The sequence below is a fragment of the Otolemur garnettii genome, unplaced genomic scaffold, assembly GCF_000181295.1.
Source record: "Otolemur garnettii isolate 467f Iridium unplaced genomic scaffold, OtoGar3 scaffold00137, whole genome shotgun sequence".
In the NCBI taxonomy this organism is placed as follows: Eukaryota; Metazoa; Chordata; class Mammalia; order Primates; family Galagidae; genus Otolemur; species Otolemur garnettii.
The window spans coordinates 3,666,718-3,678,740 of record NW_003852532.1 but is presented as its reverse complement, the minus strand read 5'-3'; the positions used below and the strand labels follow the sequence as shown (position 1 = coordinate 3,678,740).

General features: G+C 35.4%; 1 protein-coding gene across 1 annotated transcript in view; it reads left to right on the top strand.

The window, feature by feature from the left end:
- The first annotated feature begins 884 nt into the window (after window positions 1-884).
- STPG2 (sperm tail PG-rich repeat containing 2) overlaps window positions 885-12,023 on the top strand; it is a 448,474-nt gene continuing 437,335 nt past the window's right edge. The window contains 3 exon segments of the mRNA XM_023518401.1: window positions 885-935; window positions 7,905-8,060; window positions 11,060-11,215. Of these exon segments, the coding sequence (XP_023374169.1) occupies window positions 885-935; window positions 7,905-8,060; window positions 11,060-11,215 (363 nt within the window).

Sequence of the window (12,023 nt, the reverse complement as noted above, 5' to 3'; positions counted from 1 at the left end):
ACTCTCTCAGCACGAGTTTGCACTATATGTGGGATAAGATCAAAGGTGCTTTTTGCTCTGTGGGCGCGCACGTACCAAAGCAGGAGCGGGGGGCCTTGTTGAGCCCAGGCTCTGCTTGGCGCTACTGCTTTTTTTCTTAGTTTTTGCTAAATCTCTTCGTAGCTGCCTCACGGATTTATACAGCAAGTGGATCAAGGTCAGCTTATTCCCCGCACCTCTTTTAATACATTTGCTAGGGCTCTCTGGCACAGCGAACAGTTCAGGACCTAAACAGGTTGCAACAGACAGAAAAGATCCCGCCTCCTCCTGAGCACGCGGAGGGAGGGGCGAGGTAGGGCGTGGCGGGGCGGGGCTACGGCGAGGGGCGTGAATAAGGGAATGAGTCGAGGCTCGGTGTGCGCATGCTCGGAGAGCGGGCCGAGGAAGGTAGCGCCGCCAACTCTCTTCCTCAGAGTCTGGCCGGCTTCCTCCTCAGGATTCCGGGACGGAAGGAAATGGGTGGGGCCAGAGCCGGAAGCGCCGGGGCGGACACCTGCTCCCTAAGTCTTTTCACGGAGGAGCGTCTCAGCCTTTCGCTAGGGAACAGATGATTGTGTGGGAGGTCTAACGTCTGGTCACCTTTCCAGTTTACCTCAGGGCTAGAAGTCGGCTTGAGGGAAATCCGACACCAATGATTTAGGGAAGTTCCACTATTTAGGGAAGTTCTTCCAGGGCCTCCTCAGACCAGTGTCTGCTTCCTTTTGCTCCACACCAAATCCTTTTGCCACCTCTGTCTTGTTTTTATCCCTTTTCAGCGCTCCACCCAGCCCCAGCGGTCTCTGACAGCATGTACGATCGGGCTCCCCGCTTGCTCAGGTTGTCTGAAGGTGGCAGCACTGAGGCCCATGTGGGTCCTGGGTCCTACCAGGTTCCCCTCCTGAAAGAGCAGGTGACAGGTAAGATGCAGGGCACCGCGAGCCTCAGACAGGCACCTCGTGTTCAGGCTGCTCACTTCTGTGGACCTGTGTATTTAAACATGAAGCTCCGTTAAGTATAACAAACCAGGAAGTAGTCAGGGAAGACGCAATCTTTATTGCACAGGTGAGAACTGATAATATCACACTGGTAAGCATAAAGCCAGGACTTTGGATTCTACAAGAGTTGTCTAGATCATAATTTTGATTGTACAGTTTAGATACAGAGTTTTGGTTTCCTGGCCCCCTTGACTATGAATCTTCACATCCTCTGTACTTCTTACCTCCTGATGTCTCTTCTTTGTAATGCTATCCGCCTGACAGAACTTTCAGAGAGACATGTATTTACTGAGATAAAACTTACATTTCTATCTTGCAATAGCTTTAAAGGTAGTCCTGTCGATTTTTCAGGCAGATGTTACTGCCTGAAATCTGACCACCTCGATCTTGTCTTTGAACATACTTTGTGAGAGCTCCCTTTCCCCCACATTCTGTAATGAAAAGCTATATTCGTGAAAAGTGGTATGGGGAGAGATCATTTCAATAATTATTTGCTTTCATTTGTTTTCAGCTAGTGGCTTAGGCAAAACTTTTAATAAATACTTCAAATTTTCCTTCTACTTTCTTTCTGATGATTTTCTAGAGCTTACTAACATCCAAATGACTGTTTTTCATAACCTGAATTTTCCCTTTACTTATATTATGTGTTTTTAAGCAAATACTAGTATCTGCTACTCTGCTGTTAGCAGGTCATGGTATCAACAACAACATATTCTCCTGGTTCTTTTTCAAACTATTGTCTTGGAAGAGTGTCTGACAGGATTGGAACCTAACCAACAATTATTAAGTGTTAAGTCATTTTCACCTCCTTTCCAAAAAAAATCATTCATAGTATTCTTCAAAAGTTTCTGCTTTTCCAAACACTATTTAAATATACTATACTTAATATCCTTTGTTGTTTTTTATGTGTAATTTTTCATTTATAAAAATAGCTTCAACTACAGTCCGTATTCTGATTCTGATGACTCCTGGAAAAAAGTCTTTAGAGATAAAGTTGATTTATGTATCTAAATGAGGTTTCTCCTCCCTCAAAGGCCTTCTTGCCAGTTACATTTTTGGACATCTCTATCTGGATACTCTCTGGTACTTGAAGTTTTAAGTGTTAGAACTTAAAATTTTCTCCACCAATACTGTCCCCTTTTCTTTTTCCTTTTTTTCAATTTATAAGGAACAAAATTTATTTTCACAGTTCTGAAGGCTGGATAAGTTCAAAAATCAAAGTGCCGTAGATTTAGTGTCTGATAAGAGCTGCTCTTGGCTTCTGAGATGGCAAGTTCTTGCTGCATCCTCACATGGCAGAAGAGATCTACTGTCCCCTTTTCAAAAATTCCTTATCATTCTTTTCTTCCTGACCACTCTCTCTGATCATTGAGACCTAATGATTGTATCCTCTCAATGTCTCTCTATCTGGTCCCTCTTTTCCATTTAACTGCACTTGACTTAGTTAAACCCTCATTTCTATTCTGAATTAAAATAATAAAATATTGTTTCCCTTTTTTCAGTCTCCATCTTCTGGCAGAAGATGGCTAGAGTGATCTTTCTAATATATAATTATTTTGTATAAAACAAAACCTTTGTTACATTCAAGGTTGAAATCTGAACACCTTAATATGGTGAATAACTTTCTTTCATATTCTGATCCCTGACATGATCTCCCACATTAAATGATCTTTCCAGGCACCCACACGTTCAGCTACACTTGACCTACATTTCAGCAATTCTAGCTTTACAGTTTTCTCACATTCATGCTCACTCACTTCTATGCCTTTGAACCTGCTAATCCCTTTGCCCGGTGTGCTTTGTCTTCCTTCTTATCTAATTCCTATTTATTCTTTGAGACAGAGCTAAAGTGAAGTTCTCTGACTTTAGTATTTATCAGGTTTATCTTCTATGACTGCTTAATGACTCGGTTATAGAATTTTGATTCTATATTGTAATTAATGTTAATTTATCTGGCATCTCTACTAAAATGTGAGCTGCTTGAGGGCAGTAACCCTGATGTTTACTCCATTAGTCTAAGTTTTTAGCTCAATACTATAACATAAATACTCAGTTAAGGCAGTGCCTGTGGCTCAGTGAGTAGGGCGCCGCCCCATATACCAAGGGTGGCTGGTTCGTACCTGGCCCCTGCCAAATTGCACAAAAAATAGCTGGGTGTTGTGGTGGGCGCCTATAGTCCCAGCTATTTGGAAGGGTGAGGCAAAAGAATCACCTAAGCCTAAGAGCTGGAGGTTGCTGTGAGCTATGACATCACAGTACTCTACTGAGGGCAACAAAGTGAGACTCTGTTTCTAAAAATAAATAAATACTCAGTTAAAAACAAATAGTAATCTTGAAATAAAGTTAAAATCTGATGATTCATGTGTAACAGAATTTAGAACTCTTATAACTTGTGTTAGCTCTGCTAACAGGGCAGTAACTCGGGTGTGGCAAGGCCTTTCTTTACTATTTTATATGATTGTGTATTGTTGACATATGAGGGAAACTAGGAAATTTCATGCTTGGGTATTTTGAGTAACTGCATTCTACAATTACAGTTGCAGTTACCCCTGCTCTAGATTCTACCTCACTAGTCTTTAAGTCCAATAACACATTAGATTACAGGGGTCCTTAAACTTTTTAAACAGGGGGCCACTTCACTGTCCCTCAGTCCATTGGAGGGCCTGGATTGTGGGCCCTGGGACGAGTCGGCTGCTAAGCAGGAAAGGCAGTGGCGGCAAGATAAATGTCCTAGGCAGGCCGCATATGGCCTGTGGGCCGTAGTTTGAGGAGGCCTGTATTAGAATGTGTAGAAGTATATAGTGTTATTTGAGTTAAAGGTGGGGTACATTTTATAGAGTATGCTGTGGGAAGAACAGGTGTTAGGACTTTATATAATTCACTTGTTACCTTGAACTTCATAAGAAGAGGGGCCTTAGATATAGATATTTATTCCCATCCTTTCTCCTAACCACCACTCTTCTTTCACTACAGCCTACTTGGTTAATCCTCCAGTGCAGTGTCCCCATATTCTTTATACCTTAATTTGAAACTTCCATTTCTTAGGCTTCAGGATGTTTTATCAGGGAGAATCTCTTATACCCAGGATTTGCAAACCAAAAGGCACACCCAAATTCCAGATTTGTGAGAGTTGTGCCTGATTTTCTCAGAATTGTCTGAGAAACCAATATCTTTTCCTTATAAAAGCAAATTTTCCCTACAGACAAACTAGCCTAGTATAGTATAATGTGATTAAAACACACTCTTTTTAATAATATGACTGCATCTGGCATTTTTTTGCTAAAGCTCATTACTTTTTGAGCTTACCTACTTAATAAGTGGTGACCCACATTAACTGTATATTAGTTATCTATATTGGTTCTCTGTTAGTTATATAAGCTGGATCACATCATTTGCTAAATATATTCTTTCCCAGATTCCTTCTTTGATAGGGAGTAGTTAACTTTATCTGCCACGGAAGAATTCAGATTATCAAGATTTTTTTTTTGAGACAGAGTCTTACTATGTCACCCTTGGGAAAGTGCTGTGGCATCACAGCTCACAGCAACCTCAAACTCTTGGGCTTAAGTGATTCTTTTGCCTCAGCTTCCCAAGTAGCTGGGACTACAGGCACCCACCTTAACACCATATTTTGTTGTTGTTGCAGTTGTTGTTGTTTAGCTGGCTCAGGGCCAGGTTTGTATAGCCAGCCTCGGTGTATGTGACCGGTGCTGTGACCACTGTGCTACGGGTGCCGAGCCCAGATTATCAAGATTTTTGCTATACTGATTATCAGTATAAATTCCTACAGTTGCACATATTTGGTGTACAAGATTTAGGGTACAAGTTTTAAGTCCTTACATTTTTAATTATCTGTTTAATATGCTGCTTTATTCCCTTCCATCTCTTCTTTAATATCCATGTTGCTTAAACTGTATTAATTTTCTCAATATTGTTCTTCATATTTTTGGTCAGTCTTTCAGTAGACTACCCAAGTTTATATAATCATATGATTGCTTGTTCCAGTGAAATTTGTGTCTTGGATTTGTAAGTCTTTGTTTAGGGTTGGCAGTCAAGAAATGTTTGCTGAGTACCAACTCTGTGTCAAGGCAAGGAGACATTATCAGTTACCTCCTGTAAACTCACTTTAAATTCTTTCCATCTAGGCTGTCTTTATAAATTTATATATACTATTTTCTACAAATAATATATGATATTTCAAAATATAAAACAGTGGTCTTCTGAAGATGAAAATGTGTTAGCTAGATCTAGCTGCCATTTTCATTCTAACCAAACATGATTAGAAGACAAAACACTTTTCTTTTCTTCAGGTATTTTTTTGTTGTTGTTTAATAAGTCCAGTTCTTTAGGTTCTTAACTTTAATGTATATTAATAAAAATTCTGATATTATATCATATTTTAAGAAATATGATACCTTCTAGCCATTAGTTATAAAAATATAGTTTCAAAAATTGAGATTACCACATGATTATATATATTTTGAATGTATTTCCTGAAATCCATGAAATCCTATTTTTTATCTGCCAGTGATATGATCTTATTTTTATAGGTGGTTATGCACCATTTCTTTCTTTGACTGCCAGACAAAGTACTTTTACTACTTTTCCTGTTGCCTCTAACATTGAGGAAGTGGTTCCAGGTCCAGGACACTATAATGTTTCAGAAGCACAGGTAAATTTATAGTTATTATAAATACCTGAGCTAATAAAAATTATGTTTTCTTCCTGTAATAGCTAAAACAGCGTTTGTTGCATTTGTCTACTCATATTATCTCTTTTCTTTTTCAATCTATATTTTATAATTTGAATAATAGGAAATACATGTATTTGATGTTGGTTATATGAATAGGTGTTTTCATTATTGTATACTATGAGACACAAACCATTGTTTGTAAATTGCATGTTCCTGGAAGATGAGAACTATGAATCATGAATTTGGAATGAATGAATGATGATTCATGAAAGTTATGAATATGGTTAAGATATATAGAAGAGAGACAGCAATAGAATGAAGGAATTCTTTTTTGTGCCATACTCTAGAGCAGTGGTTTTCAACCTGTGGGTCGTGGCCCCTTTGTAACAATGAAAATACATCCTGCATATCAGATATTTACATTACAATTCAAAACAGTAGTGAAATTACAGTTATGAAGTATTAACAAAAATAATTTTATTTTTGTTTAGTTGAGGGTCACTACAACATGAGGAACTATATTAAAGGGTCGTGGTAACAAAAATAATTTTATTATTGTTTAGTTGAGGGTCACTACAACATGAGGAACTGTATTAAAGGGTCATGGCATTAGGAGACATCAGGAAGATTGAGAACCACTGCTCTAGAGCTATAGTCATTGCCATTGTTCTGCATGGTCTCAAGAGTTTGTGACCAGAATAGCTTCAATGGTCCATTCATGTTCAGAAATAGTGGATATAACTCCAATATCTTCACAATTATGAATATCATTTTTTATGATTTTCACACAAATTTTGCATTCATACATATTGGCTCCTAGTTGGCCCCAGTAGCCCTTTAACTCCCTTCCCTGTTGGCATCTGTATAAAGTCTTTGTTGAAGTGTTCAGTATAAATTCAAATTGCATTTTCTTTTTTATAATCATAGAGCCTACAGTAATGGCTTTCAAAGAATAAAAATTTGAACAGTCTTTTCTCATCATTTTATTTTGGTTCAACTTCTTTTTTGATAGGGAAGCAAAAATGTTATTTTATGAAAGAATTTTGTTCATCTCATTTACAGGAAGGAAATGGCTTCAGAGGAGCTTTTTCATAAAGGTTCTAAAAGTCATGAATGGTATTTCAGAAATAGGAGAGAAAATTTTTGTTTTTAGCTGCAAAATACATAAAATATTATGAAACCATGACTTAACATAAAATGTACCTACTTCTTTTATTGCCCAGCTTTTAAATATTTACCAGAGAAATCATTAGAATTATTTTTATAGATCCAAAGTCTTTAATCTAGAAATTCAGAGCTTATTAAGACAGCAATTAAGTAGTGAATTATTTAAAGATAAAATTTACAAAGAAGACCTTCTTTGTGTATTTCTTAAAAACTAAATGAATCTGAATAAGATGCATGATACAAATAGGCTCTGTTAGTAGTTATTGTGAACAGCTTACAGGTGAAAAGGCTGTTGGTAAATCAATGACTTTTAAGAGAATCTTAGCTGATCCCTCAAATGCCATTGCTATTATTATGATTAATTATTGAAATGATTGCCCTATGACTATTTATGGGAACTTATACAATGGAATTTTATCTGAATTAACTGGTAAATAGTTGATAATTTTCTGATTTTGGAGATTCCAGATATGTGGCATTGGAAGGCAATGGAAGATTTTTCCTACTGTTTTCTCGGCAGTACACAATGTTTAAAATTAATCTGAACATAAAACAAGCTCTTGCCAATAAGCCTACATTAAGTTCTCTAGAAATGACCAAAATGTTATTTGTGAAAATAATTTGTCATAAACAAGCTTGGAAGACTTGCTTTCTCCCTGCAGTGTGAATGCCAGCATTTTTTAAAGTTTATTTCAGGTGTACAGATTTTCCAGGGGCCTGAAAACCATACTGTTTATTCTTGTTCTACAGCTTCAGGAATTCCTATTTTAAAATATAAATTTTCTTGTATTCTCTCAGATAATTCCAAATATAGTAAATTTCAGTTTTGGTTCAAAGTTAAAACTGATAACTATAACATCATCCTCTCTTATTAACCTCTTTTATTAGAATTATGTCTTCAGTCAAGGGTTTTGACTTTCTCAGGTTGGGTTTAAAATTATTTTTTCATAATAATTAATATTTATCAAATAGGAATCAATTATAAAGTGGTTTGTTTAGTTGTTTCACAAGATTTTTTCTCTCAAACTTAGTGTAATATAAAGGGAGGCCATAGTCTACAAAACCGGGAAGAACGTTTTAAGAAGTTTATTTCAAGTAATCCAGGACCTGCAAGCTATGATCAGTCTTATCCTAAAGCACTAGATATGAACAGAAAAGTGCTGGAGTCCAAAGAACATCTTAAATCAGTATGTTTCTCTTTTTAATTATGTTTCTAATAAGTTCTTTTAGTTAAAATAGAAAAAGTTTAATATTTTATGTGATATTAAGTACATTTAAAAAGCCTTATTATAAAGGTAGATATGTTGGTATCTATAGTGTGGTCAGTTTATAATTAAATCCACTTTAGTTTTTAACTATGTTAGCATCCAAGTTCAATTTTGCTCTTACTAAATCTATAATCACATCCAATGTTTAGAGTGAGTAGGAAGTAAGGGAAATTATAAAACCACCTGAGTGGTTTTCTATATAAAAGAAAATAGTGTTAAGTACTGTTCATAATATAATGGAATTAAAAACATGACTTCCTGAAATAAAAATGCCTAAAATTTAGGTGGAAGAGAGAGATATAGGTAGCTGTTAATGCAAGACAAAAATGTAACAGGTGCTAAATGAATGATCATGTAAATAAACACCATTAAGAATTTAAAGGAGGACTATTGTATTATGCAAAAAAATAATTTATAGAACATTCATAGAGGAGGTTGGTCCTAAGATGGGCCTTGAAATATAGTACTGAAATGTGCATTCCAAGCATGGAGTTTTATATGAGTGACGCAATAGAAGTGGGATTTTATGGAAGGCAACGAGAAGATTGCCTTTAACTGGAGTGAAGAATTTATGTAGAAGACCAGTAGGTGATATGTTTGGAAAGGTATATTGGTGTTATGTAATTAATAATTTTTACCCCAAAGGCCTATCCCTTTGTAATAAATAATAATATTATCTAATGGGTTTTGGTCATTGTTTATTTAGAATGATTCCTTTCTTCTCTTGCCATACTGTCTTCACATAGCCCATATCAATATTAATCATTTCTCTGTTTAGGACAGCATAATTTAGGGCTAAGTACTCAGTTGAGTAATGTCAGTGCAGTGACAATGAGGGTAAGTCTTATAAATGTATTTAAATATCTGATATTTTGTGTGTGAGAAAATAATTAAATATTCATTTACTCATGCCAGAGTTTATCAAACCCTTATTGAGTGATTATGAGTGACATATATAATTCTGGAACTTGGTAATACATATCAGACAAACTGCTGCTTCCTGAAGTCTATAATTTTAACAGGGAAGTAATTAATCAAATTTAGTACAATATAGTTGATGAAATGATATATTAGAGTGATGATAGAATGTTCACTAGTAGCCTGGTAGAGAGTTTTTAGAGGGAATAGGGAATATAATGAACCTGATCTAAAGAAGAATTCAGTAAGTACTTATTAATAAAAAGAGTGGGGAAAAACATTCTAGGTAGAGACAACCACACATATAAAGACATTGAGGTGTTTATTAGCATGATATGGTCAGGGAGGAACAAAGCTCTTTGGGATGTTTGGGTATAGAATCAAAGGCAGAATAGTATGAATAGAGACTGGAGAAGGAGGTAGGGGCTAAATTTTGGAAAGTCTCGACAGCATGCAAATATTTTTGAATGTATTGGATGGAAGTGAAGACATTCGATGTTTTCATGTTTTAATTTGGTAATCAATCTAAGCATCACTGCGACTACTTAACAGTTTACCTTTAAGGAATTAAAAAAACAAAATTCTGCCAGTGACAGTATGTTTATAACATAATTTTCCAGATAACTAAATCCTTTAAATGCCAATACTTTTACATTTTTCTTTGTTTTTCTTCTGAAACAGGGTCTTGCTTTGTTGCCTGAACTAGGTCACAGCTCACTGCAGCCTCAAACTCAGTCAAGTAAGCCTCCTGCATCAGCCTCCCAAATAACTGGGATAACAAGCTTTTGCCACCATGCCTGGCTAATTTTTAAAAAATTATTTGTAGAGATAGGATCTCACTATGTTGCTCAGGCTGGTCTTGAATTCCTGGTCTCAAGCAATCCCCCCACCTGGGCCTCCCAAAGTATATGATTACAAGTGTATACCTGGCCCATTTGATAGATTTTATATTAGTGTTTCCAATATGTTACTCCTTCTTGTTTTTATTTAAGTTATAGAATATTTTATGATCAGGAAATATTGAGAAAAGGATAATCACCTTGAAAATTCTAACTCTAATATTAATATTCTGTTAATTTTTGTATAGCTTCTTTTAGTATTAAATCATATATGTTTATGACTTTATACATTTGTATATAATTTCACATAGCTCACAGCTGTACTTATAATTCAGCTTTATATTTTGCTATTTCCTATCATAGTTATAATATATGGTCATGCTTAATTCTTGCTATATATAAAATCTGTATAATTAGGATATCTATACATAGTACGTGTGATATGGAAACCAGTCAGAAGCTGGAAAGGAATGAAGATAGGAAATGTTACTGAAAAACATAAAGTTTGTTTTTGCATGGCAGAACTATAATAGCATGATTGTTGATCTGGCCATATGAATGCCTGTTTTTAGAATCAGTAATAATATGGCTCTACAAAAAAAAAAAAAAAATATATATATATATATATATATACACACACACACACATGGCTTTACTAAGCAACATAAATAATAGAGCAAAATAAGAGAATCCTTGCTTCTTATAGTGATTTTAATAGTAAAGGTATATATTCTCTTAGTTTTTAAGATGAAATGAGACTTGAATTCACTCTTTTAAGTTACTTTTAGAGCTGTGATGCTAGCATTTTGGGAGGCTGAGGTGGGTGGATTGCTTGGACTTAGAAGTGGGAGACCAGCCTGAGTAAGAGTGAGACTCTGTCTCTACTAAAAAAAATAGAAAAACTGAGGCAAGATGATCACTTGAGCTCAGGAATTCAAGGTTGCTGTGAGCTATGATGATGCCATAGCACTTTACACAGAATAACAAGAGTGAGACTCTGTATCAAAAAAAATTTACTTTTACAAAGAATTTGTTTTTATTATGAAACTTGATAAGTCAACATTTAATAGTTGCATTTTGGTAAATTTTAATAGTTAGTTCTTCATTTCCTCTTTTCTCGCCTTCAGTAAGTAATATAAATATAAAATGTTTTCCTTACAGAAAATTTCAAGAGCACTTACTAGAAGTATTATTCCTTCAATTCCTTCCTGTGTGAAGTCATGGGGTTATCTTATTAAAGAGGATGACAGCCTTATAAAATGTTTTGCACCTGCTGGTGACAGTACGCTAGGTCCAGCCTATTACAAACCTCAATTTGTAAGTATCATGCATTTCATAGAGACAATTGGAAGATTGTTTTAGTTAATGTAATACTAACTGCAGTAAGAAATAGACCCCCAAATGTCAGTGGCTTAATGCAATAGAATTTTGAGCATTTCTTTTTGATAAATAAAATTCATCCTTTTAGAGATTCAGGTACACAGGCTTATTCCATTTGTGTATTTATCATTCCCTACTGCAGTCTTGTCATCTGTAGCCAGCTGCAGAAGAAGATAGGGGATTACGAGTAGAAAGTTGTAGGCTAGGCTTGGAGCTAAAGCTCAGTCACATGGTCATGCTTAACTGCCAAGGATACTGGGAAGTACAGTCTAACTGTGTATCTAGAAAGAAGAAGAAATGAGTGTAAATTACTATCTACCATTATATATAATCATATGTAATATATAGATGTTCTTTTTCTGAATTTGAAAGAAAAAACATTTTGTTTATTCCATAATTGTCAACAAAAAGAAAAGGAGTTTCTCTTTGTAGTATAAAACATAGTATAGCCAATCTATCTCATCCAGAGTTTAAATTTTGTCCCTGGCCAGAGTTGAGTCACAGTTTCATTCAGCCAGTTGAAATATATGTATTATCCATGATGAATACAGATAATGAATATAGATGCTATGTCTGGTTCTACTACCTTACAAGCCAGTATACAATACTTTGGAATCTTGTATTTTTGAACTTTTATGAGAACTGAAAGAGGTAAACTTAGTGAGGAAAATGGCAAAAATTAAACATAGAATTAAGGAAAGGATGAAGAGACACTTCAGGCAAAGAAAAGGTATTTTTTTTTTTT